At 43.1% G+C, this 25863-nt stretch overlaps 1 protein-coding gene across 1 annotated transcript in view; it reads left to right on the plus strand.

Moving 5' to 3' along the window:
- LRRK1 (leucine-rich repeat kinase 1) overlaps positions 1-25863 on the plus strand; it is a 73866-nt gene that overhangs the window by 10511 nt on the left and 37492 nt on the right. Inside the window, exons 2-11 of the mRNA XM_010011361.1 lie at positions 7579-7742; positions 8342-8513; positions 10868-11047; positions 11660-11808; positions 19334-19560; positions 20092-20219; positions 20485-20648; positions 21343-21480; positions 24521-24633; positions 25778-25851. Of these exons, the coding sequence (XP_010009663.1) occupies positions 7579-7742; positions 8342-8513; positions 10868-11047; positions 11660-11808; positions 19334-19560; positions 20092-20219; positions 20485-20648; positions 21343-21480; positions 24521-24633; positions 25778-25851 (1509 nt within the window). The remainder of the gene's footprint in view (positions 1-7578; positions 7743-8341; positions 8514-10867; positions 11048-11659; positions 11809-19333; positions 19561-20091; positions 20220-20484; positions 20649-21342; positions 21481-24520; positions 24634-25777; positions 25852-25863) is intronic.

Consider the following 25863-nt stretch of genomic DNA (forward strand, 5'->3'; position numbering starts at 1 on the left):
GGGTGGAATTCAACACCATTCATGTTCTCTGTGGGCTTTCGTGATCCTTTGCACCCCAGAGAGAGCACTACTGGGGGCATCCCCTTTCTTTGCAAGAGCCAGCCTTTGCCCTGTGCTTGCCAGAGGTCATCCCTGCCCCATTGCTTCCCTGCACCGTGTCTACCGGGGTGATGAGACAATCTGACCACTGACAAATGTGTTGTGGCCACTGGTGCTCCAAGTGCACCTACAGTTCAAAAGGGGTGAAAATGTCTATGTGAAACTGCTTAGACCTGACACTTGTATCAGTGGAGGGAGCAAAACCATCACTGTCATCAACAACAGCCCAGTTCATGGTGCTGGTAAGCTGGAGAGGGCAGGGTTAGCGAACGGCTGCCTGCTTGTGTTCAGTACCCAGCCACTGGGTGGGAAGTGGGAAGGTGAAGAGAGAGGAGGAGGAGGAGGCGGCGGCAGCCCTGTGTTTGCTGTCGCTGCTGCCATTTGGGATGTGGTGGTTGCCTTGGTGTTATCTCTTGCAGCTAAGGAGACTCTATAAATGGAGAGGGTGCAGCTAAAGGTGGGATGGGGAGCAGTGGGAGCCTTATGTGCTATATGCGCGGCCAGACGGGAATTTGTGTGGGGTTTATCAGCACATAAGAAGCTGGCTGCAGCCCCCAGAGCCTAGTCACAGTGCTCATGAGCTGCCTCTGCTCTGGTTCTGTGGTGAGGGTCACACTCTTGCTGACCCTCTTCCATCAGGTGTAGCTCAGGGCAGTAGAAGTGGTGTGTGCACTTAAGAAATCAGTCAGTGGGGAGCACCATGTCTAAGGTAGAGCTGTCCTGTTGCAGAGTGCAAGAGAAGAGCCATGTCCGAGGCCATCACATGTAGTAGCCCATGTTCCTTTTCCCTTGATAGCTGCAGGTACCATTAGTGATCCCAAATTTCTCTTTCCAAAGTAATTTGCACACTGACATGATGGGTTTGCTCTGACTCGTATCCCAGTGTGTAATCCTTTGTGCTCTCTCTAACCTCATTGCCTTGTAATGCCTTTGTGTAGCCTTTTTTGTACTTCAGCAAAGAAAGAATAACCAGCTCGGTTTCATTTAACTTCTTGGACAATATAAGTCGTTTCCAGAGTCCCAGGGATCTAGGAGACACACGCACAGATACAGGAGCCTGCTCAGGTCTGGTAAAGCCTTTCAGCCCTGACTCGGTGCTCCCAGTGGCAGAAAGACAGACAGACAGCTTCACGCAGCCATCCAGGCATCTGTGATACTGCCCCCTAAACACTGCTGAGTGTCAGTGCTGTTACTATTCGGGGCTTTTCTGTCCCCTCTTCCCCCATTGTCCTGGATGATGGAGAAATGATTGTGTAAGTGTGGAGCTAAAGCCTTTGGAGGCATCTGGTTTTCGTAATTCAGTTCTGGAACCCCTTAAAAAGGCAGGAGTCCAGAGCATTTTTCCATCTGGGACTTAATATTTTCCTTTCAGGTTTGCATTAGCAAATGTTTTTTTCCTTGCAGGTTAAGAGTGTCTCTAAATAGAAAATTTCCAGTGACTCTGGTGATAACTGGTCACTTTGTATGGCTGTACCTAAACTGTCAGAATGTCCTTTACAGGATCCTGAATGCTCGATGGAAAATGTTCAGTGCAGATGAGCACTTGGTGTGCGTGGTACTGGCATGTAAAGGACTTAAAAATAAGTGCAGATTATGCAATAAGAAGTGAAAAAGATCCCTTCAGTACTGGAGTTTTGTCTTTGAAGCATTCTTCTGTGTTTCAGATCTGGGCTTTTGTAGGATTATTAAGTTTCCTTTTGGGGCAGCGAGCATTGATTATAAGCAATGTTGTAGATGCGGGTGTCTTTTGTACTCAGTGCATCATCTTTTCCACTGCCTTGGCAGGCAGATCTTGGTGTGGAGGCACTCCTTTAATTAGCTGAAATAATGGATGTTTGGGTGAAATGGAACCACAAAAAATAAGCCGAAAAAGCATGTGGAGGGTTCCTGCTGTCCAGAAGCTGGCACGTCTCACTGCTTGTGAAGAGAGATTAATCAGGGTCAGAGGGACATGGCCCAATTCTCGTGTAGTTTCTAGTGGGGATGCTGAATTTCCCATATAAGCCATGCTGTTACCTCTGGGTTGGATTTACAATAACTTTCTTTCCTTGTCTTCTGACAGTGAGGTTTATAAGTGGTTCTGACCGATTTTGAATCCTTCCAGGGACATTTTACAGCAGAATTGCTTGAGCCATAGGTATTTTGCCTAAATCTGAGAACAAGGTGAGATAGATCATAGGCTTCCTGCTGCAGGACCCTCCTTTGAAGGATTCTGGGCTGGTTTTCTTATTAAAGATCCCAGGGTTTTCTTTTGATTTCCAGGCTTGGGATGGGAATTATTTTTCAGTATCTCAAAGATTTCCGGAGGATTGAAACATTTTTCTTGCCCATCTAAGTGGGAAGCACAATGTAGGACAGATCCATCATCCTTTGAAATCACTGGAGGCTTTCTCTCGGCTGTTGTTCAGTTTATTAGTCTGAAGTTTCTCAAAGCAACAGAAGATACATGGGTCTGTGACAGAAATAACATGGCTTTCTGTTAATTTTGCAAACCAGCTGGCCAAAACTTCTGTATAGCAGTATTGAAAAATATTCAGCAACACTTGGGGAGTTTTTAAGCATTTTGGGGGGGTTTGGCTTTAAATATTCAGCACCTCTTAAACCTCATCTCTGTCCCATTTTTTTATTTGCTCTGTGGCAGCACTCAGGAGTCAAAATGCAGAAGATTAAGCTGGTAAAGGTTAGCTGTAGCCATCTGGGGCTGCTGAGGAATTAATGCCTGAGCTCAGCCCCGAGGGGCAGCCTCCCTGCCCACCCCCATCCCCAGATCCTCTCTGAACCAGAGGCTTGGATTTCATGGTAATGGGCCATGGGGATGAAAATAACTGTCAAGGCTCAAATGTAGTTGTTTGTTCAGACAAAGCAGCAGCCAGCCAGCCAAAAGACATTACATCCAGTGGCCGCTGGAAGAGCTGCTTGTGCTGAAGCAGAGGTGGGTGACAAACGGTCCAAGGAATTAATAGCTTAATTGAGCATCACTGAATGGGATGCTGTGTTAAAGTCATCATCTTGATTTGCTCACGTCTCTGGAAATACCTGCACACATTATGACAAGGTCAGTAGCAGTTAAAGTTTTATTATTATTGTAATTCTATTTTGGAGCAAGTTAGCTTCCTACCCTGTCTTATCCTGCATTAAGCATCTCATGTCTTTCTCTGCTAAATAAAAATATCCTAGTTAGTTGCCAAAGAACTCCTGCCTTATCAAGGGGACTAATGTAACACATACAAACTGTGAGTTAATGTGTCAGAGAGAGGAATGCAGTGATTTGGGATATAAAGGTAATCATCATCTCTACAGTGTGCTGTTTCGTTGTGCAGCCATTTGCTGATTCACAGCATTGACCTGCAAGCCCTCACCTTTTTAATGAAAAACGTGCACTGTCAGTTTAGAGATTTCAGTTTGTTTTTTCTTCACCTGCTGTAATAACAAGGCCTGAGACAGTATGTAACTACATAGGTCTCTGAAATCGTGGTTGTATCCGTTATTAAGACTTGGTTTGTTTCTCTGAGCTGGAACAGCAGTCTGTTGCTCTTTACTCTTGTAACCTTTGAGTGGCAATAAAATAACTCTGCTTTGTTTCATTGATAACCTCTGTTTCCATTGGAATGTATTTTAGAAGAAAATGAGTCTTGCCCATAACTTTTGTAAAAGGCTGTTACTGCAAAGCCAAACTTGAGGCATTTCCAAAGTATAAAACATCAAAATCAAGAGTGGGAAATATTTCCAAAGGTCAGTGTTTCTAGTAGCCTTTTATTACAGGAATATCCAAGAAGTACTGCTAGAATATCATAACTTGCTATGCTGTTTGCATATAGCAATGTGCACTGTCAAAAGTAACACAGACCCTGCTGTGCAAAGTGCAGAAGCCAGTTCCTAAGTCCGTGCAATCTAAGAATTAAAAGTGCTTTGTTACCCCCAGACTTAGATGCTCAGCATGTTACATGATAAAGAGAGATTCAATATTACTCAGCTTCAGTGTTGCTCTCATATCGTGTTGTTCAAGGCTGTATGCAAGTGAGGTGACCCTATTATGGAAGCCACAAAGAGCTCAGGTGAAGAATGTGAGATTTGTAGGGTTAAAACCATAGGCAGAACTTTGGATTTGAGCCCAGTTTTCTGCTAAAAATGGCTGATACATGTATTGGCAAAACTTTATTTCCAGCCTCCATGGACGCCGGTACTGATGATAGTTCAGTCATGCAACGCATAGAAATAAAACAGTCTTTAGCCAGTAAAATATAGTTTTCCTCACTTTTTTTCCCTACTGGTGCGTACAAATTAAGCTTGTGAAACATGCTGCTTCCTATTTTCCATCTGTGTTTCAGAAGTCAATATATCACTTACTAAGTTAACCAGGAAGTCTTCTGTTAATTGGGATGCTTAGCTTTGCCATGGATGCCTTCTGTGTTTTTTGGGAGCTTAGGAATGGATGGCTCACCTTCTCCCATTTAACCTCTGAAATCTCAAGTTAACGTTGACAAAATCGTGTGAGTACAGCTGTTGGTTGAGGGCAGGCTTTTTTTACCTCTCCATGTCTCACCAGTTTGGCTCTTTTCAGGCTTGGTATTACTTCAATTGCAAAGTGCTCTTTGTGCAGAAGACCTTTGGCAGCTTTTTTCCTCAGGTCTTAGGCAAGAGGTCAATTTACTCTGCAGAAGGCAATCATAGGGAGAAGTTTTGGTGACAGTTACATAAGAAACTTGAATGATGAGCAGCATTATCTTCCTGCCAGAGTATTTAAATATAAATATATTGGTTTCAAACAGTAGAATTGTCCAGGTTGTTTACATTCAGTGAAGCTTTATTGACTTCTGTTTGATGGATGTTCAGATGTTCAAAAGTGGGCGATTTTGGTTAGTTCAATAAAAATTTGCCAAAGACAAGACTAAAATTGAGTTTAAGGACTGAAATTAAAATGTCAGTGACTGATTAAACTGCCAGCTAATTCTGGGAGCATGTGAACTCCTTAAAGCCAACTGTCTGTGACCTTCCCATTCCTGGAGAGCCCGGGAGTCTACACCTAACATACACGAGCAGGCTGTGATGGTTGATAGCCAGCTCATGTTTTCCAGATGGTGGTGATAGTAGCAGTAGTTGTAACTGAGCCATTACACTACAAAGGACTTTTGAGGGGGCCAAAATTGTAAGAGGAAGCATGACACATTAGCCAAGTAGTTTTGTGAAGTAGTCATTTGGTGAAACACAGAAGTGGTTTTGGCATTAGGGTCTGGCTTGTGGAGTTCCTCCTTCCCTCAGTAACAACACTGTGGTCCTTCTTGTGCTGCCTGGCCGACTGATTTGGTATTCATCCCTGCACAGTGGGGCAGTTCCAGTAGGAGAGGTGGAAAATGCTCCTGTAAGGAGAGCTCTGGTGTGCTGGGTGCATGAGAGGTTGGCTGGAGAGGTCTCTATTAGATGAGGAAGTGACACCAGCATCTCCCAGATCCTGAATGAATCTGTGACCACAAGATACTCATACCTCCACCTTCCCTGGCCACAATTAAGTAAGAAAGATGGTCTTGCTCATTTCTTTGGCAGAAAGATGTGCCTTTAAATGCAGAATGGCTGCAGATGTGGGGACTTGAGTGATAGTGCTTAAAATCAGGATTGAGGCTGGAAGGAAGTAAAATTTGTCCCTCCTTTCATCATTTCTTTAGGAACAAGATTAAAGTTGCTGTGGCTGTCAGCCCTGATTTGCAGGGCTTCCTGCTCAGCTTTCCAGCTGTTTTGTATCTCTGATGCGAGACATTTTTTTCCTTCAAGGGGAATTCCAGTGCTTCTGTCTAGGTTCAGGATTTCATCACAGGACACTGAGTGCAGGAGGCTGCAAAGTTCCAGTAACTGCAGTGTTTGCTTGGATCTGTACTTGTTGATTTTACTTAGTCCAGTTCTGAGCTGTTTAGACTGAAGAACTGTTTTGCTTTAAAGTTCTTTCTCCTGTCACCTTTTAAACAGTTACTTGCCCAAGAATCATTTGCATTTCCTACCTTTGGTCCATTCAAAAGAGAATTAAATCATATTCAGTATTCCTAAAGATCCCTTACAGTGTGTGGCCTGCTCTAAAAGACTGGACCAATGGATGAATTTCTTTGCCCATGTACCCCCTAAAGCTATGGAATTATGAAGGCACTGCACCTTTTTATGTGAACTCTGAGATGCTCTTTGTTATGCTGTAATGTAGAACCACATTCACGCCTTGATGCTGCTTGTCCTTCACACGCTGTGCATCATCTGAGAAAGGTTATTGATGTGGGCACACTTTTAATGGCACAAATCTCTGGAGCCATCTCCAATGTCTGAGTGATTTGAGCTTCATTTAAATAATTGATGAGAAGCGTTAGTCAGAATCTGTTGGTGATTCAGACTGCATTATTCAAACATATTTACTGACAGATACAGATTGGTCCAAATTTACTTCTTTTTCCATGCTTCACTAAACTAGGATCTGTATGATATAGCTGTCTATTGAAAAAGAATAATCCTAGTTAACATATATGAAAATCTGTGGGTTTAAAGGCTTTATTTAACCAGTTGCAAATAGCAATAGTAATTAGTAATGTTTTAGCAGGAAAAAGTGAGTGTGAAATGGTCTCTTTTCAAGTGAAAAGTGCTGCTTTTCTCTGCCTTGCATGTTGCTCAGGAGTGGATCTGAACACCTCATAATTCAGTGGCTTTCCTGCAGCTCTCCCTGTCCTGGTAGCTGGGGGTGGGTGGATGTAAGACTTCATGGCTGCCTCTTCATCTTCACCACAAACATCTTCTCTAATGGCTTGCGGCTTTTAATCTTTGACATGTAAAAGCTCTTCTGGCTCCTAACAGCATTTAAAAAAGGAAGTCTAGCCTAGGAGATTCTAGAGGATTGATCACTGGACATCTTGGATAATCTTTTACTCTCATTCCCAGAGTGAAAATATTCCCAATTTCTTTTCTTTCATGATCATTGAGGTGTATAAAGCTCTGGTTGAAAATGCTGGAGAAGGACGGTGGGCTTCTATTAGGCTGTTGTCAGGAGGTGAAGTGTGACTGAAGTGAAGTTAATGCCAGAATTGCTTTGCAGGTCATGCAGGCTCCTTGCTGCTTCAGAAGTGCTGCAGGTGCCAGTCTCATGTAAGCTCTTCCCTTCCCTAGTTCCTGCAGCAGGAGGTGGAGTGTGGTGGGCTGCTGCAGAGCCTACATGTCTGTCTGTGTGAGCTTTCATATCGTGTTTTGGAAACCACCTCTGGGAGCAATTGGGGAACTCGCTGTCCCTGTTAGTTTCATGTTCCTATTGGAAAGTACTTTACCATGTTACCACTTTGTTTTATCAGGCAACCAAGTGTTCAGGTTTCTCCTTTTTCATTGTTAGTTGCGTGCAGTAAATATTCTACTGACAATAATTCACCCCCTTTTTTTTGTTGCCAGGATGCACTGATGTTGCAGCTGTACATGAGTAATGAACAGGTACTTCTTGACCCCTCTTTTCAATTTCTACTGCAGGAACTGTGGACATGGGTGGCAAACAGTCCACAGTTGGCGGAGTCTCTGTCATTCAGACACCTGTGACAGAAAGCATTCAGGATGCTTACAAAGCTGGAGACACCAGTAAGGCCCAAGAGTTGATTAAGTTGTCATGTGAGGAGACTGCACTGCAAGTGGAAAAGGTAGGGTTAGGTTACTGCACTTTCTCAAATTGTGTTGGGAAAGAAACCAATATGCCAAGCTGCTGCCTTCCATCATTTCTCATGCAGAAAATGCATTCAGGTGTATATGTTATGTTGGCACTGCAGGGTCCCGTGCATGGGTGGTTGTGTCAGAAACACTTGCTCAGAGACAGTATTTGCCCTTGAAAGCAGTGATCAGAGACAGACCCCATGGAACAGTGTATTTAGGAACAGGAGGCTGTGCGAGGAGGGTTGCCAGTGCTGTGGCCACTAAAACAGGGAAATACATAAAGAGGAAGCAATTCACAGACTTGGCAAAAAATGTGTTTCCCCCATCAATGCAAAGATGGTCAGTGGCCTCCTGGGAAGTTCTTGCTGCTTGTGTTTGGAACTATGTTCTCTGCACCAGCTTCTGCCTTCAGAGTCCTCCCTTGGAGCCTACTCTTTATGCTTATAATGGCTACTAGTGTTTATGACATTCTTGGTTACAGTGGGTACGTATTTACACGGGCACAAATAGATACATAGCTCTCAAAGTGCTCTCTTCCTCCGCCCACTCCCTTTACAGAAAATGTATTTTGCTGTATTTTCTTTGCCAGTGTCAGCTTTTAGGTATTGCAGCAGCATATGGAGATCTGCAGGCGGTGAGGTATTTACTGAAGGAAGCATTAGTGGTGTTACCAACAGAACCTAATGATGACAACGCAGCTGTGGTGGCTGCATATTTTGGACACAAGGACATTGTGAAGGAGCTGCTGGATTCCTTGCGTGGTAAGCTTTTGGGTTGCCTCTGCCTTTCCTCAGACCTGTTGGTAGCTGTGTGCAGTAGCTTCAAGCAGGCATCTGTTTTTTCCACATTCCTTGAAAGGGGAGGGGCTAAGTCCTGGGAAAGTGCAAGGAGGGATCTCATCTCTGCTGTGTTTGAAGGAAACTTTCCCTGTGGGGGAAAAACACATGCATAAAAATATTCCCTGTTTGCAAATTTGAAGTGGAGGAAGATGCCATTTAGGCAATTCATTCCCATCAGCCTGCACAGCTGGGCAACATCCCAGACCCTACAGAGAAATGAAGAGATTTTCAGGAAGCAGCATCATCCCACTCTGCTGATCCAGCAAACACAGTGGAGCTGGGAGTGCGAGTGCAGCATGACTGGCTGGCTAGTTAACAGTTTGGGTGCACAGCTGGCAATGTGCTGCATGCTCTCTTGTTGGCATCCTGTTCTGACTGTGAGGGGGGATTTCTTCTCTAGAATCATAATATTTTAATTAAATTTTATTATGAATTATTTTATAGCAGAACAGAGACATTTTTGGACCTGGACATAACTCTTAGAGTAGCTGTGAGGGCAGAGAGAAAAGCATTACTCTGAGTCATGACCAGGAACTGTTGCTCTCTTGATGTAGGGCATCACACCTGCTTCTTAGTGGAACCCTCTATGGATTCAGGGTCTGGTGGTCCTGCACAGCAGCCAGAGCAAAATGCTTCTTGACATCAGACCAACTGCAGCAGCTGAGCTGAGCCTCTGCGACATTTGACCTGAAATAGCTCTAGCTCCTCACTGGAGCTATGTAGTTGCCACTCACCTCAGTGAGAACAGGAATTACTTGTTGGGAAACCTGCTTTTTCAGTGTTCTTAAACAGTTAGAGCACTAATAAGAAAAGAAACCTTCCAGTTTGGGGAATGCAATTAAATGTAATATTTCCTTCGGCCAGAAAGGAGGCTGAACAACAGTGGGTTTGTAACCTAGTAGGAAAAAATAAATTATATTAATATAGTACTTTCAGTAATGAAAAGTGACTTAAGTAGTTTCTGGAAACTTAGCTCAGCTTAGAACTGACCAAATTCCCTTCAACTCGTGCTTCAGGGGATCAGGGGAGGTGCTCTATCCAAACAGCAGCTTTCAGAAGTTTTTATGCAGTACTTTCTGTTCATTTCCCTGGGAAGTTACATAGAAACCAATCCCAGGGCTTAGGAATAACTTGCATTAATTTGCAGTTTGGCTGATGCACTGCAATGATTCTCTCTGGCTTAGTGTGAGCTTCTTGTGGCGTACAGCTGATGTGGAGCCTGGTTTTGGTAGCATGAGAGTGAGTGATTAAGTCAGGTTGTTAAGAATGGAAAGAGCAATGTAATTTCCACATGGAGAAACTGCAAAAACACCCCCAGAAGCTGGCATGTAAACTTGGGCTTGGGGATGTTTCTGTGAGCATTTCAAAGGGGATATGAATTTGTAAAGTAAATGGAGGTGATATCGTGAATCAGGGAAGATTTGAGGACTGCTTATTGTTAGCAGAAATAATCCTGTCATGGGCAGTTAGTTACAGGCACAGAATTATGTATGCCTAAAGGAAAGCAGTGTCCTACTGTAAAACATTAATTCAGCAAAATAAGCAGTTTGGGGATGACTAAAACATTAGCAAATTCATGCAGAAATCAGAACATGGTACTTTAGTTTTTAGCCTTAAATGACATTTGTCTAATGTCTAACTAATGGATTGGTAGTAAAGAATTCACCCAAAATTAAGTATTTCAAAGAGAGGGAAATTATTTTTTTGTGGGAGACTTTAGGTTGCAGTGGAAACAAACTGAAACGATTATCTTGTGTCATGTGAAACATTTATTTTTGTTTTGTTCATCCATTAGTGTGAAAAGTCAACAGGTTTTCCTCATTTGAATTCCCTCTCATGAACTTGGACAAAGTGGCCTATCTTAGATGTTTGGATCTAATATCTGTTTGAATAGGCCTGTTGTCCTTGGAGGCAAAGACAGTCCTGGTCATTCCTTGTCACCTCTGTTTGGGATTTGATGTTTGTCTTTTTTCCTGCTGGTGGCCTAGCAGGCATCCTGAGAACCTTCACTGTTGCTAGCTTATGGATGCTTAGATCAGGGACAGTCAAAGTTCACCCATTAGCCTGGTAGGTAATGAAGAACAATTAAGCAAAGCTGAAAACTTTGTGCCTCACCAACTTAGGGCTCTTCTGTAACACACTCTTGCAGTGCAGTCTGCTCCTTTGTCCTCAGGGGCTTCACCCTGCACCTTTTGCACAGCCATTATTTGTGGATGACTCTTGTACATCACAGCCTGGTGGCATCAACCGAGTCAAATGCTGTCTCTTTTCAGTAGGTCCTAGTACTTGCCAGCAACTCCTGAACTGGATGCTGGCCATAGCCTGCCAGCAGGGACATTTGGACATAGTGAAACTCCTAATTCGTGCATACAGTGCTGACCCAGAGAGCTGTGCAGTCAGGAAGAATGAGTTTCCAGTTCTTATCCGGTTGCCCCTTTATGCTGCTATAAAGGCAGGTATGTATGTGCATGCTTCAAAACTTTCCTCCTTCTCTAATGTCTTTTAAAGAATGGGCTGAGTTGTTCACATCTAGGAAGGGATTAGTGTGGACTGGCTTGCCTGGAATTGTCCTGGATTTCCAGTGGGATAAATGAAATAAAATTGGCTCTGAGTATTCTGACTTAGCCAGATTTAAGTCAGGGCCTTCTTAAGTTAGATTACTGGAAATACTGAGGGGCTGAACATTCCTCTGTAGACTCCTAGGGAAAAGACCTCTCAAAAATAGAAACCTTGCAAGTAAAAGCATTATTGTTACGAACACTCTGGCACACATGCTTTATTTAGGCTGAATAATTTACATTTCAAAGCACAGCTGTGTGTATAGATTAATAAGATGGGGGGAAAAAAGAGCAAGCCTGGGCCAGCGCTTTCACATAGTGTTTTGCTGTCTCAGTTTGACCAAACTAAATCCTATCACTGGAGGAAACAGTCTTTATAAAGTTCAGTTTCCTTTTTGCACACCCCCTTGGCTTTTTTCAGAAGTGATTATTTCCCAGGATTTCTGTTCAGCTCCTTATTGGTTCATTTATATGAGAAGAAGTGAAAAGAGAATCTGCTTTCTTCTAAAGGGAATGAAGATGTAGCTGTGTTTTTGTTACGGAATGGAGCTTTCTTTTGTTCCTACATTCTGATGGACAGTCCCGAATCCAGCAAACACCTTCTGAGGAAGTATTTCATTGAGACAAGCCCACTACCAGGTAGTGCTCCAGCAAAAACAGTAAGTAGCCATTTATCTGTCTGAAGAGATGCTCTTTTAAAGGAGTATTATGTTAATAATTGATATTTGTCTTTGGGTACCATGTGGCTGGTGATTCTTCCTCTCAGCTAAGAGCCTAATTGCAGCTTCCACTTGGCAATTTCAACATCAGTGTATGAACCAGGTATATGCTGTGGAAAGGAAACATGGAGTTTGTGCTCAAAGTCTTCCAGAGAAATAAGCACTGCCACAGGTTTCCTCTGTGACTCTAGGATAATCACTTCATTTAGGTTTCTGCTGTGGATTCTGGTTGTAAGGTAATGCCATAGTGCAGAGCTGAGCATGGAAACCCTTCTCTTCTCCTGCATCTGATCAGCTCAGATACAGCACATACAAATAGGCTCATGTGGCTTTTTGTTAACATGGAACATGAGTAGAGCAAGCTCACATCTGTTCAAAATATCTTCCTTACTTCAGACCCTCTTAGTAAAAGATGGCTGGTAGCCTTTACTGTCACTTGCTCGGGGCAGATCTGGCTTTCTGGAGCAGCATGGGAAGGATCGTGTGTGATTACATCATATTAGTTGAGCTGAGCTTGTTCCACACAAATGGTTTTTGATGGGAAACCAAGGCCAACAAAAAGCAATTGAAGCATTTTTAGGTTGGCAAGAGCTCTGTTAGCTACTTAGCCACTTAAAGCCTTTTGACAATTTTGGTAATTCGTTTGCATCTCTTTCTTCCACTGTAAAGTGGGGAGATTTAAAACTCCTCACATCTTATAGCCGTTAGAAGGCTTAATACATGATGAAGGTGCTTTGAGATCTACAGATGAGTCACTGTTTTCATGCAGGGTATTACTACATGTCATCATTATCACATTTATTTATATAACTACGCTATGTTCTTCATTCTCTTAATCTCTATTATCCAAGTGTCCTTTATTCAGAACTGAAAAATGTCTCAGCACACACAGTTACTTCTTTATAGGGAAGCACATAGTATTTCATATTACTTCTACTGTTATCCATCAATTTTGTTATCAGGCATTTTCTGGTTTTCCCCTTAGTCTGTAGATCAACTGACACTGAAGAGGAGCATTAGAGCCCTGAGCTTTCAATAGTTTTCATTAGGTCATAAAAATTCTGCAGTGAAAAATTGTGAGTGAATTTTTGATCAAGGCTCTGTCTGCGTGAATCCCGTTGCCGGTTGAGTTTCTGTTTGCTCAGCTCGTAACATTTGGAGTGTTGATTCTGCTTTGCTGTGAAGTAAAAATAAGCAGAGAGGTTTTCATGGTTTTACAGACTTCTCCATTCTCTGTTTTCCTGCCAAAGTCCTGTCTTGCTGGATTCCTGACAACACTGTGAATGTTAGGCCACATATATGAGCTTGACTTCATTAGGTTCCATCAGCAGATTTAGAGCCCTCCCTGTGGGAATCTTAGTTTCATTGACAGGTAAAGGATAGGAAGCTGAATCCTAGATGTTTCTGGATAAGAGCTGATGAAACTACGTGCCTTCTCGAAGAAAAAGAAGATTCCAACTAACTGGATAATTCAACTTGAATCGTAGAATCATAGGTTAGGATTGGAAAGGACCTTAAGATCATCTAGTTCCAACCATAAACTTGGAAAAAATGTCTGAGTCACAGCGAAGAGGTCTGTTTTCCATGTGAACTTGCTGGCAATATTTAACCTAGCTGCTGTAAAAGTGACTCAGCTTTGCTGTTGTCACACCCTGAGTGAAGATGAGAGCAGCCTTGAAATAGCTAACTGCCAGAAAGGTCTGGATTTAAAAACAAAGAGAAAAAAAAACCAACCCAAAACAGACCCAGGAACTTGACTTTGATTCTTTTAGTAGCTGTTTATTTTAATATGTTGGCTTATTTAATGCATTCTCTTTGAATTCATTTTGGCAGGCTGCGCCAAATTGCAGGAAGGTTTGTCCCAGTTTGTCTGCAGAGCTCAGATCTCTGGGAAGTGACTGCCACACACTCTGATAAGATTTTAAAGGACAACTTTGTGGCAGCTGCAAACAAACTTCCTCAGTGCTTTCTTCATATCTCATAAGGTTCATGAATGCAAGTCTCCTTGTGCAAGTGCTGTGATGCATTTTGCACTGGGAGGAAGCAAAGAGTCATCGTGCAGAGGCTGCGATGGACATGGCAGGCAGCTGAGTGTCAGAAAGTCTCTCCTCTTGGATGGGGCAGACTGAGCACAAACCGTTTCAGAATGAGCCCAGAACTTCCAAAGGGTTTGTCCCATCTGTGCTATCTCTGAGTGAAAACACTGCACGGTTGGCCTCCGGTTGATTTCTCAGCAGTGAATGCTACCAGCTATGCATAAAATGTGGTTGGAGAGCTCGGTTTAGTGCCACACCTTCCAGGCAGTCATTGCACTCTGCAGTGCTGCCCTTTCTGACCCATGAGGAGTTACATCTCATTTTTCTAATACCTGTTTTTTTTCTTTCTGGCATAAATTTACCCCCACAGCAAACCACTGTCTTGCTAACGAGAGGAAGCGCTCCTTTTTTACAGGAACTGGTAACAAATGCCCAAAAGACTCCCTGCAGTAGAGTGGCAGGGCACAGAGTCCAGTCTCTGATAGGTGTCATCAGCATGGAGATACATGTAACTTTACAGTGTGTGCAGTATGAGAGAGAGTCATTTCTCCATTACAGACCAGGAAAGAGGAAATGTTTTGCAAAGAATTTTATGCACAAGCATACAAACATCTGTGTGTGTGTGTGTGTGTGTGATCCACCTCTGATTTCTATATTCACTGCCTGGATAATCTCAGTTACAGTGAAGAAATCTGCAGCAGTTCCACTCAAGATTAACAGCAGCATTATTGATGGAGGAGTTGGATCACTGTCCTCAGAATATCCTGTCTATGGCAAGAGTGAGGTTCTGTTGCGGCATGTCATGTCACTTAGAAGAAATGTACAACAGCCTTTTTAATCACCTACCAAGTCATCTCAAATCCAAGTAAATATTTTTCGTATTTAAAGTTCATCATTTGCCCAAGAGCAGTGGGGTTTCTTGCCTCTGCACAACTTCCAGTCCCTGTGTCCCTCAGTGCAACCCCTGACATCACTGCAGTAGAGTATTTCCATTTAGTTTTCGGGACTTGTATTGAGAAATCCTTTCTTTGGCAGGAGAGGGAAGACCACAGAGGTTTTCCTTGCCCTTCTGAAGAGCAGTAAGCTGCCCAGAGTCAGGCTGTGCCCAGGAGCTAACAGCTTCTGAACACTGTCTCTCACAGAGCTCACCAGCCACTGCCAAATGGAGAAGGGCTGAGCTGATCACTGGCCTTTATGACTTCTGCATTGTAGACCTTTGGCATCAAAGAAACAGGATTTTCAGGGAAGATAGTGGAGATAATTGAATTGGGGAGGAAATCCCTTCTCTTTGTGGCATTGCTGTCAGGCTTTCTTTCACTTAATTACATTTTCACTGCAGGGCCAAGTAAATCCCTAAGGTAGCTCCACTGGCATAGGGTTACTAACACCAAGATGAGTTTGGTCCACTGTCGCTACATTAGATGAAGGAGCTTGGCTGATGCTGGAGTTTGCAGCACTCAAAAGAGACTCTGTCAGTCCTTGGCTCTAGAGGGGGAAGAGGACTAAGTGCAAGGCACTTACTGCTGAGATTCAAAAAGCTGCCTGGGAGATGGGGACACCTACCCCGCTGTGTTCAGTGCCAGTGATGGATGTCATAATCTTGTCTGTGGTTTTAGAAGTCACTATCTGAATTCTTCAGGTATCTTTCTATCACATTAAATACCCTGGGGCCATGGCTCTGCATTTTTGAGGTAAATGATACACAGCAATCTAAATGCCAAATAGAGATGAGTATCAGTCTGAAATGGGAAACAGCAGAGATGCAGGGTCTTGCTTGCACCTGCTAAAAGCTACAGATCTTCTTATTACTGCATGAGTAGGTATGCTCAAGGACAAGTTCTGTTTTGCACTGTGAAGAGCACTGTCTTGGAACAGAGAAGGAACTGAGTGAAGGGATAATCACCATCAGTTCTTTTCTTCTAATTCTTTTTAATTGCAGCTTTGTTGGGTGCAGTTTAATTAAGCAGGAAGAGAAGGGAGGGCCTTAGAGTCTGTAGAGCATTTTTACTCCTTCCAGGGCAGATGGACTGTCAAACAGAGTCTGGGTAGACTGAGACAGTGACTGGTGTCATGCAGTGGGGCTCTGGAGTGTGAATTCAGGCTCTCAACCACAAAAGCCTGCTTTCTCCTGTGAGGAGGAAACCAACCGAGCAAGCCAGCTCTCCAGGTCTTTGTTCCCATCACTGCCTGTATGGTTCTGTGCATCCTCTGTGTGACTGAAGGACCATAGATGTGTCCTCTGGAACTGCTGCCTAAAGGTTTCTATTTCCCCTGTTCATTCTGATTTAACCCTTCTTCCCCCATTTCGGATGAGTCTCAGCATAGCTTTTGGAAAAAATTGTCATTCCTGGAAAGAAAAGATCAGGAGAAACTGTGTGTTTCCAGCTCAGGTTAGTTGTTAAAATGGTTGGTTCCCTGTTAAAACATTTCTCACATATTTAGGCAGACTGTGCTTGCATTATACTTTCAGTAGCTGGATCATTGTTACACCTTTGTCTTTAGCCTGAAGAGGCCATTCCTACTAAAAATCTACATGAAGCACAAGTAGTTGGGGATTGGGCCCTTTCTGACTCCTTCCTAGGCCAGGGGATTTGTGGTATGTGGTTTTGCTAATGCAGAACATGGGATTTTACCCAGCACTGTCAGAGTGATGGTTTTGTTTCTGTATTAGCAGAAGTCATGATGGAGATTTAATTGTCTTGAGATAAAGAGGCTGTTGCTTGCATCACTGTAAACCACAATATAGTATAAATGACATCAGTAAGAGAATTTCATTGCTGATTAAGCTGTATTTATATTAGCTGATCTAGGATGGAGCTACAGTGATGCTGCTTCCCTCTCCTCAGCCATGTGGTCCTCCCTCCTCTTGCATCAGTACCATTGTAAGTCAGGTTTTGGTGACCTTACCCGGGAGCTAAACCACCTGAAAATTCCCTCTCCAAAACGAAGAGAATTAATGTTGTAGGACAGGGTAGTGCCCTGGAAGTGTGAGTGTGTAGCCAGACAGATGTCAATCCTACTTGAGGATTTTGGTTGCAGTGTAGAGCTGTTTTCCTGTGTTGACCCTGTTTTAATGTCCTATTTTGATGTAGGAATCCGGCCTGTTAGGCGATTTTGGGGCAATTCAGGGTACCAGAAGAAAATGATCAGGTGTCTCAGCACAAATGTGAGGTTTCCTCATGCTGGGAAGATCTCCCAGTCCCTTGGCATCAGTACCACATGGCTCCTGAAGTGTGGGGTGGCTAGGGAGGAAAAGGGGATCTGACCTGTGTGTTCATGCTCTCTGTTACCATAACTCACAGCTGATTGCTGTCCAGTGGTGTCAACAGCTCTTGGGCTGTTAAAGGTGGGAGAAAATTGCAGACAACTACATACAGAATTAAACCAAGAGTTTGTGAGCAGGAAGCTGTTAAATATGCAGGCTTGGAAAATCCAGCAGTAAAGCAGAATATGTTCAGTGCCAGCATGAAAGCTTTGCAGTGTAACTCCCATTAGTACTGTATCCTGTGCTATAGCAGTGGATACTCTGCTTGATTTGGTTTCTTGTTGCTGCTGGCTTGCTGTTTTATATGGATGCCTTATGGCAGGATGGAGAATGGAGCATTAGACAAACAGCTTGTGCTCTCTGCCTCCGTTTCCCCAGTTGATACAATGGGCATAGTGTTTCCATTCCTATTTGCAGGGCTGTCTCGAGGCTTCACTAGTGAACATTTGAAAAGCACTGTATCTACACTAAGTACAACTACTATCAGTTTCTATAAAGTGCAACTGTTTGTGCTTACCCTTTATTCCATTCTCCTAGATACTCAAACTGTGTGATCTACATTATTTGGAATTCTGAGTCTCAGATAAGCATTTAAAATAAACCTTTGATTCCCTTTGCTTTCTTTCTCTTCCCAAAATATATTCCTTTTAACTTTAAATTTGGGGTTTAAGAGTCTTAAGTACTAAATACTGGGCATTGGAAAACAATTAAATTGCTATTGTGTCCTTGCTGCCTCCTGGTGGAGAACTGCGGATCACTTCACTGAGGCTGTCTTTGGGATGAATTAAGTCAAAACCACTGAGGTTGTGAAAACATTTTGGGACTAACATTTTAAAAATGTGTATTTTGGAACATAGATCCCACTGGAACACAATGAAGTGATCTTGAAAATGAAGCCTTGGGTTGTTTACTTGCATTAATGACCATTATGTGTTTGTGTTTTCTTCTGTCTAAGCTGGAGCCTGAAACAAGACTTATGCCTTTCATAACAGCTTCTGTTGTTTTTCCAAAAGAGAATAAAGACACTTCCTCATCTTACTGTCAAAAGCAGCAGAACATTATCTAAAAGGGAGGTGGAGGCAACTGCCCGAATCATGTGTCTTAACTGAAATATGTTGTAAATGATACTGAGCAAATTTCCAGTGTTTAGAAATGGTTTACAAGAGGGTGTTTGCTTTTCCTTGCCTTTCACAGATGTTCCTTTGCAAAAGCTGAACCTTCCCCAGGATGGTTTGGCTGCTTGTGGAAGGTTTAAGATGGAAAAGCAGTGCTTGGGCATACGTTAATTATCCCAGCAGCAGGCCTCCTCCTAGGAAGTCATTACGACACTCAGCAGATCTGTCCCTGTCCTCTCTACAGGTGCACAAGCAATGATCTTTGCTTTGAGGGTGACAGCACTGGAAGAGGCTTCCCAGAGACATTGTGGAGTCTCCTTCTCTGTAGATATTCAAAGCTTGCCTGGAGGTGATGTACAACCTGCTCTAAGTGAACCTGCTTTAGCAGTAGGGTTGGGCTAGATAATGTCTAGAGATCCCTTCCAGCCCCAACCATTCTTTGATTCTGTGATCTGTATTTCAGAGGCTGAATGCTCCACAGGAGTTTCTCTGGATCTTCCTGGTGTTCAGAGTCCCTTGTAGATCTGAGCAGCAGTACAGACCATGTCCAAGAGACAGAGTGGAGTTTGGGCTGCAGGGTCTGGATTTAGGGTGGTTTCCATGATATGTCAACACTGTGCTGCTAGTGTAGGGTGTGAATGCATCCTGTGGGGCAGGGAACCCAGCCCCATGGAAACTCACTGCACATTGTTGGATGAACAACCTGTTAGAGTCTGTTCAGCTCTCAGATGAGAATCTGGTTTCAGGCAACTCACTGCTGGTGGGACACACTGGGGCTGGTGTATGGACTGGTGAAGAAATCCAGGCCCCCTGCTTGTGCTTGCTCGTGGTCTTTGGAGTGAGATCATGGAGCAGCTATATATGGTGGAAGCTGCTGATATCCAGGCATGATTTCATCTCTGAGTCACTTTAATTCATAGAAGCAGATTGGAAAGTGAGCAAAATGTTTATGGTCTGTGCTCTGATCTGCCAGATTCCCAGTCGTGTAACACAGGCTGAGAGCAACTGGGGTTTTACTATGTGGCTTTCTTTTTCTTTGATACATACAGGTTTTGTGTGTGAACTGGTCAAACCTCAAGCTGCCCTGGGTGGATCTGGACTGGCTGATTGATATCTCCTGTCAGATAACTGAGCTTGATCTCTCTGCCAACTGCCTGGTCTCCCTTCCATCCGTGATCCCATGGGGCCTGATAAACCTCAGGAAGCTCAGCCTGGCTGACAACCAGCTCACAGAGTTACCCAGTGTCCAGTCATCCGATGAAATTATATGTACAAGGTGTGTGTGCTCAATGCCTACAGCAAACTGAACCTGTGCAGAGGGTAGGTGCACAGGAGTCAATGTGCTTGTGTGATCCTGCGTGAGAGAAGGGCATATGCAGGAGCTTCTTGGCTTATTTTCTGTCTGCTGCAAGGTTTAAGTTAAGATTTGCCTTTCTGCATTCTCAGTGTCCCCAAGTTAGTTGTCAAGACAGTCGCAGGGACTTTTATTCCTGTACTGCCTCACATTGCTTCTGCTTTTCTCCAGTTCTGGTGAGCCCCACTCCTCTAAGTCTAAGCCCTGACCTGACTCAGATTGGCATTTGCTGGCTGGTATCAGTTATCTGACCTGCTGTTTATCCAGACCGCTTCTGTCTGCTCCCTCAAGGGTTAATTTTCTAAATAGTGTTTTTTGCTTTGCCTTGTGAGAGTACATTCCAGCTGCTTTCATTCAGATCTAAATCTGTCCTGGTAAAATACATGTCTATGGCAACAGAAGTCTTTGCTAGCGTTTTACTGATGCCTGACTGAGTATCTTCTGTATTCACAGGTTACTTGAGGTCGATGTATCCAGCAACAGGCTGTCTACTCTCCCTTCTGGATTTCTACATCTTAAAAACCTTAGAAAACTCATCGCTTCCAAAAACTATATGGAGAAGTTATTTGATGAGGAAACCAGTATGTACAGTCCAGTGTTATGCTTACATTTCAAGGCCAGGTCTGTAAGGGAGAACCCTAAACTGTTATAATAATGATTTAAAGACAGTATTAGCTAGGGATGCTTAGCATCTCTTGGTCTTTTGTCCAAAGTACATGAAAAGGCCTGGTTGTGTTTTGACGCTCATGAGATCCTTTTGCTCTTAATCTAGCAAGTACGCAGCATCTTGCTGGATCAGACTGCTCTCAAGCTTACACCAAGTCCACAATGTTTTGTGTTTTCTAGCAACTAATTGGATTGGGTTAAGGAAGCTGCAGGAGTTTGACATCTCTGACAACAGGTTGGTGGAACTTCCAACGGTTTTTCTATACTGCTTCAAGTCCCTAAACATACTGAATGTTTCCAGAAATCAGCTGAAAGTGTTTCCAGATCCCTGGGCCTGCCCCTTGGTAAGTGAAACAGCTCTGACAGAATCAGAGGCTGAAAAAGCTGTTTAAATAATACAAAAACTATACTGTGATGCTTAAAAAGCTATCAGATGTTTTAGGCTAAAAAGCTGCTCTGTTTCTGTAGGAGTGCCCCTGCCCAATTCAGTTTATGGGGCTCAGGTCAAGTATTTCTGAGGTTCTACTGTGTTCTCACCATGTTGATGGCATTGGTGGAAAACTTCTATAAACGCGTCTTATATGGATGTATTAATTTTCCTTACAGTTCATATGAGCAGAATTATTGTTAGGGTCATTTATGGAACACTCAGCCTTCATTCAAAGTTAACTGCCCAAACCCATGGCTGATTAGGGCATCCATATCCACCCATCTCTGTGTCTTTATTCCTCATTACTACAGGGATAGCAGGAGAACAGTGTACTTTGCTGAAGTGTTTGTGGTTGAAAAGCAAATGGGGATAACATTCAAATTAACTTTCAAAATACTTTTTGCCCACCAAAGAGTTTGTCTATCAAGTGAATCTCCTCAGCAAATCCTATGGGCCTGCATGCACAGTAATTTATCTACATCATGATATCTAAAGAGATCACCTAGAATGAATGTATGAATGCCTTAAACATGTGACACCTGATCTACCTCATTATTTAAAGAGATTATTACTACTCTATAAGTTTTCTTTTCTTTTATGTTTTCCAGAAATGTTGTAAAGCATCTAGAAACTCACTGGAATTCCTGCCTGATGCATTGACTGTTTTCTGGAAAAATCATCTCAGAGAAGTGGATTTTTCTGAGAACTCGCTAAAAGAAGTTCCACCAGGACTCTTCCAGCTTGAAGTAAGTGTCATTTCTTCCTACTTCACAGTACTTAATACCTACTCAGACCTTGAAGTCATAGCAGTGGCTGCCAGGTTAAGATAGGAGACTACCTGCTCTGTTGAGTTGGTGAAGACAGCAATTGCACAGAGTCTCTGAGCAGCCCGTAACCCCCTGAATGACCCCATTCAGACCCATGTCCAGTGTGATATGGTATCCAGCTTTTGACACAGGTCTTCTGAGAACTCTCTGGATGTCTGTGGTTTTCAGATTTTGGGAGCACAGTTTGGAAGACAACTACTGCATTGTAGCTGCCAGCTCCAACTACTGATAAATAGATGTACTCAAGTGTGCTCACAAATGTGTTTTTTCTTACTCCAGCACACCAGTGTTGCGTAAGTAAAGAGTAGTCTTTCTATGCTGAAAATAGGATGTTTGAATGCCCTCGATGATGCTAGTTGGCATCTCTAAGCTTGTAGGCTAAATAATTCTTGCCAGTGGACATCAGAGATCCATAGTTTTACTTCAGAATTCTTCAGAACTTGTGGCTTCACATGGTTCAACATGAAACCAAACAGAACTTGGGGGTTTCCTCCAAGCTTCCCTCCCAGATTGTGAAACTCAGTGCCATGGAGATAGAAGCAGAGGCAAATCTTTATGCAGAAGTTTCATGATTTTCACTGCTAGCATCACTAGGAAGGATGCAAAAGTGATGGTTCATATCCATGTGCAGATCTCTGCTGCAAAGGTGCCTCGTGCTTCTGTCTGGAAGAAGAGGCTGAGGGTCGTTTGCTCCACAGTTCCTTTTAGTGATCCCTGCAGATTTGACTTTGTTTTCTGGTAACCATTTGTTTTCAATTGGCATTTCTCATGAAATAGAACGAATCCTGTGACCTACTGTCTCCAAAACTTGTTTTTATCTGAATGCATTAAAAATAAGCCTGGTGGGTAGGAGCTACCATGACAGATATTAAACACTAGATGGTGCTTCAAGGGCACATTTCCTTGGGTGCCACTACTCGGGGGCTGCAGAGGGATGTGAAGGCCATCAGTACAGGGTGTCAGAGAAGACCTCAGTACAATCCCTGCTGATGGTCTCTCTTCAAAGTTATCTTTGAAGCTTTGGCTGTCTTAAATAGTGCCATTCTTTTCCTGAAAGGCAGCAAAAATGGAGAAGTTAGAGTTGAGAGAGAAGAGGCAATTGCAAACCAAGGACTGGTGATCTCCAGAATTAAAGTCATGAAAAGCCCCAGCCAGCTGAAAGTCACTGATTTTCCCCTGATGGAGCAGGCACATAAGCATTACATGTAATCTCACCAGGTCCTCAGCTCTCCTGGACCTTGGCCTTTGTCAGCTTTTGTGGGGGACATGTAACATGGACACAGTTGACTGCAAATGAAGCACTGCAGGCAGACCACGCAGAACAAAGTTGGTGCTAATTCTAGAACGTGTAGCCTCCCTTTTCTCCTGCCCTCTGCTCAGGGATATTTCAGACAAGTCTGAAGCATTGTCATTGACCAGCCCCATGCTGATACTGGAGAGAGCTTGTTGCCAGGTGCTAAGGGAGGACTGGGTCTTCCTTCCAATGGGACGCTCGAGCCAGTGGAAGACTAACGGTGCTAAAAGCGTTGGCTGTCAAGACTCAAGTGGCAGGCGGGGTTTATATAGTTTGCCCGGTTTTCCAAGCCAAAAGGTGGTTCACTCTGTATCTGCAGTTTGACATCTTGCTCTACCTTCCCACCAAGGCGCCGCGCTGCCCCTCTCTCATCACTAGAGGGAGCGTTTCGCATGGCAATGGCCATTCCGGCAGCTGCTGGTTGTCCGTGGCTGATGTCACATGGATACCTCATCTTTTTCCAATCTGAGAAAAGGGGAGGAAGGCCAACAGACTGGCTTAGTGAGACATTGTTAATCCTGCTTAATGAAAGGGACATAAACCTTTTATATTATGTGGAGCACATAAAACATCTAACACACTTGAAGCTGAAGTCTCTGCTGGTAAAACATCATTTCCATGGGGTATAATTCATTAATATGGCTGTACTTGTGGCACAAGATAATTCAGCTGATGTTCTGTTTATCTCAGTTTTCATAGGGGGGGACTTGCAGAATGAACCTGGTTGGAAACTCTATTTAGAAGACTGTTTTTTCAGTGGGAAACTGGATTTTCAACCAAATGAAAATGATCATTTAAGCCTAGATGTTATTTTCAAGGGCAGATGGAAGGGCATAAACTTTAAAAAGCTGAATGGGAACTGCATTTTTTTCTTTTATATGTCAGTTAAATTTAAAGGAGAGTTTGTGGTTAACCTTATTCATGGTATTTGCAGCTGAGTCCTATCTGTATGGTGTTAACTGTGTGGTGTTCATCAGCTTCACTTCTTGTTTTTGAAATCTCTCTCTGGTGTGAAGAAAACAGAAAGTAATGGGTAACTTGTCTAAACTGAGCAACCTGGTCTAGTGGAGGGTGTCCCTGCCTGTGGCAGGGAGTTAGAATGATGAGCAGTAAGGTTCTTTACAACTCAAACCATTCTAGGGTTCTATGAAATATTGCAAAGTTAATATAAATCCTTCCCATTTTAATAGACATGTAATAACAAAGCAATTACAAATTTTCCTTGTGTTCACTAGTTCACATTTTGCACAGTGATTTTATGCACGCACAACGGGTGCAAGCCCACTCTGACACTTACTTACACACATATATAATACTTCTCATTCATATGTGGCATACTGTGTAGGTAAATCACACTGTTCTTTTCTACTTGGAAAGGTTTCCTCACTAAAAGTCAAATGTCCTCTTAAGATGGGTTGTTTCCAAGTGCATCTGTCAGCAAGTAGACCAATAATCTACCCGAACTAATGGTGTTGCTTCATGCAGAAAATATACTTGCTGGAAACAAGAAGGAAATGTTTGCATGCTAGGCAGCACGGACAGGATGTTCTGATGAATAAAATGTGCTTTTCTTCATGTTTCTGTTATTTAAGACCCATGTTAAAAAACCTCTTTCTTTGCATTTGACGGACTCTGACTTCTAACTCTAGGCTGTTCCTCTTTTAGGCTTTGGTGTCCCTGAAGCTGCTGGGAAACCAGTTAGTTACGTTGCCTCCACAAGATAAGTGGAATTGCAAACAACTTAAATCACTGGATCTTTCAAAAAACCAACTTGGGAAGTAAGTGTTTCTTTCAAATTTTGTCTGAGAAAACAAAAGCTGGAGAAATAATAGCAAACCCAATCCCTGGTGTAATACAAAGGGTGTCAGTAGTGAATTAATTACCTGCAGAGAAGGCATTGATATCCACATACCATGTCTCTAAGTATATTGTGTGTATGTGACAGTGATGAATTATCCTTTACTGATTCTTCAGGCATTTAGCACACTATATCATTTATTAAGTGGATAGATTACTGATAATGGCAGTTCAATTTCAGAGCATGTAGAAATGTCTTTAGCCCAGGATGTCAATCAGCACTACACATACCAGTTTGTGGGAGCATATCTTAACCATAAACCATCTGCTGGACTGCAGTTTGTAATGTGGGAGTATTATTTTGGAGAAAATGAAAGATCTTTGGTTTTGAAATGGAAGTGTAACCAGCTGCAAGTTCATAGAGATGATTTCCAACCAAAACAATTCTATCATTCTGTGATTCTAAGACTGATGTTAATAAAGTCATCCAATATAAGAGTGATAGTGTTCTATTTAGAAATCACAATAGGGATGTTTATCATAGAGTTAAAGGTCCCTTATCTTCTCCAGAACTGCATTGAATTGTGTCATACTTGTATCTTCTCATTTGGGTGCCTGTCCAGCAAGTGTTCTGGAGTCCTTATATTGCTGTGTCAGTTGCAAAAGACAAATTACTGTGGTTTTGAATGTCTTGGTGCATTTCCAGACTCATGTTGTTGGGTCACCTTGTCAGAGACTCTCTGGTGAGAGCAGGGAATGGCAGCAGGTCGGTTCTCCAGCGCTTCTCGTGAAGCTTGTTCAATTTGCTGTTTGACAACCTACTTAACCTTGACACCCATAAAGCTGGGGGTCAAGTGCTCTCACCCTGGGAGCTGAAAGCACTGCCTTGCAGAGCTCTGTTAATTTGCCAGAAGAAAACCATTGGGCCTGGACAAGTGTTGGTGGAGTCTAGCCCTGTGATTGCTCAGCAGGTTTCAATCCCATCTCTCAAAACCAGACAGGAATGTGTAAGAGCTGTGCCATGAATCCCACAGCCTTGAGTAGGGTCAGACTGCACTGCATAGTGTCCTGGGCATGAAGCTCCAGCCCAGTTCTCAACATGTCACCATTTTGTTTGGCCTGCAGGAGTGATGAGGGGTTTAAAACGAAGCGGATTCCCTTTTTCACCACAAAGAACAGGGTGCGTGGTGGCCCAGAGGCAGGGAAGGGAC

The sequence above is a fragment of the Nestor notabilis genome, unplaced genomic scaffold (genome assembly GCF_000696875.1).
Source record: "Nestor notabilis isolate BGI_N333 unplaced genomic scaffold, ASM69687v1 scaffold26353, whole genome shotgun sequence".
NCBI lineage: Eukaryota > Metazoa > Chordata > Aves > Psittaciformes > Psittacidae > Nestor > Nestor notabilis.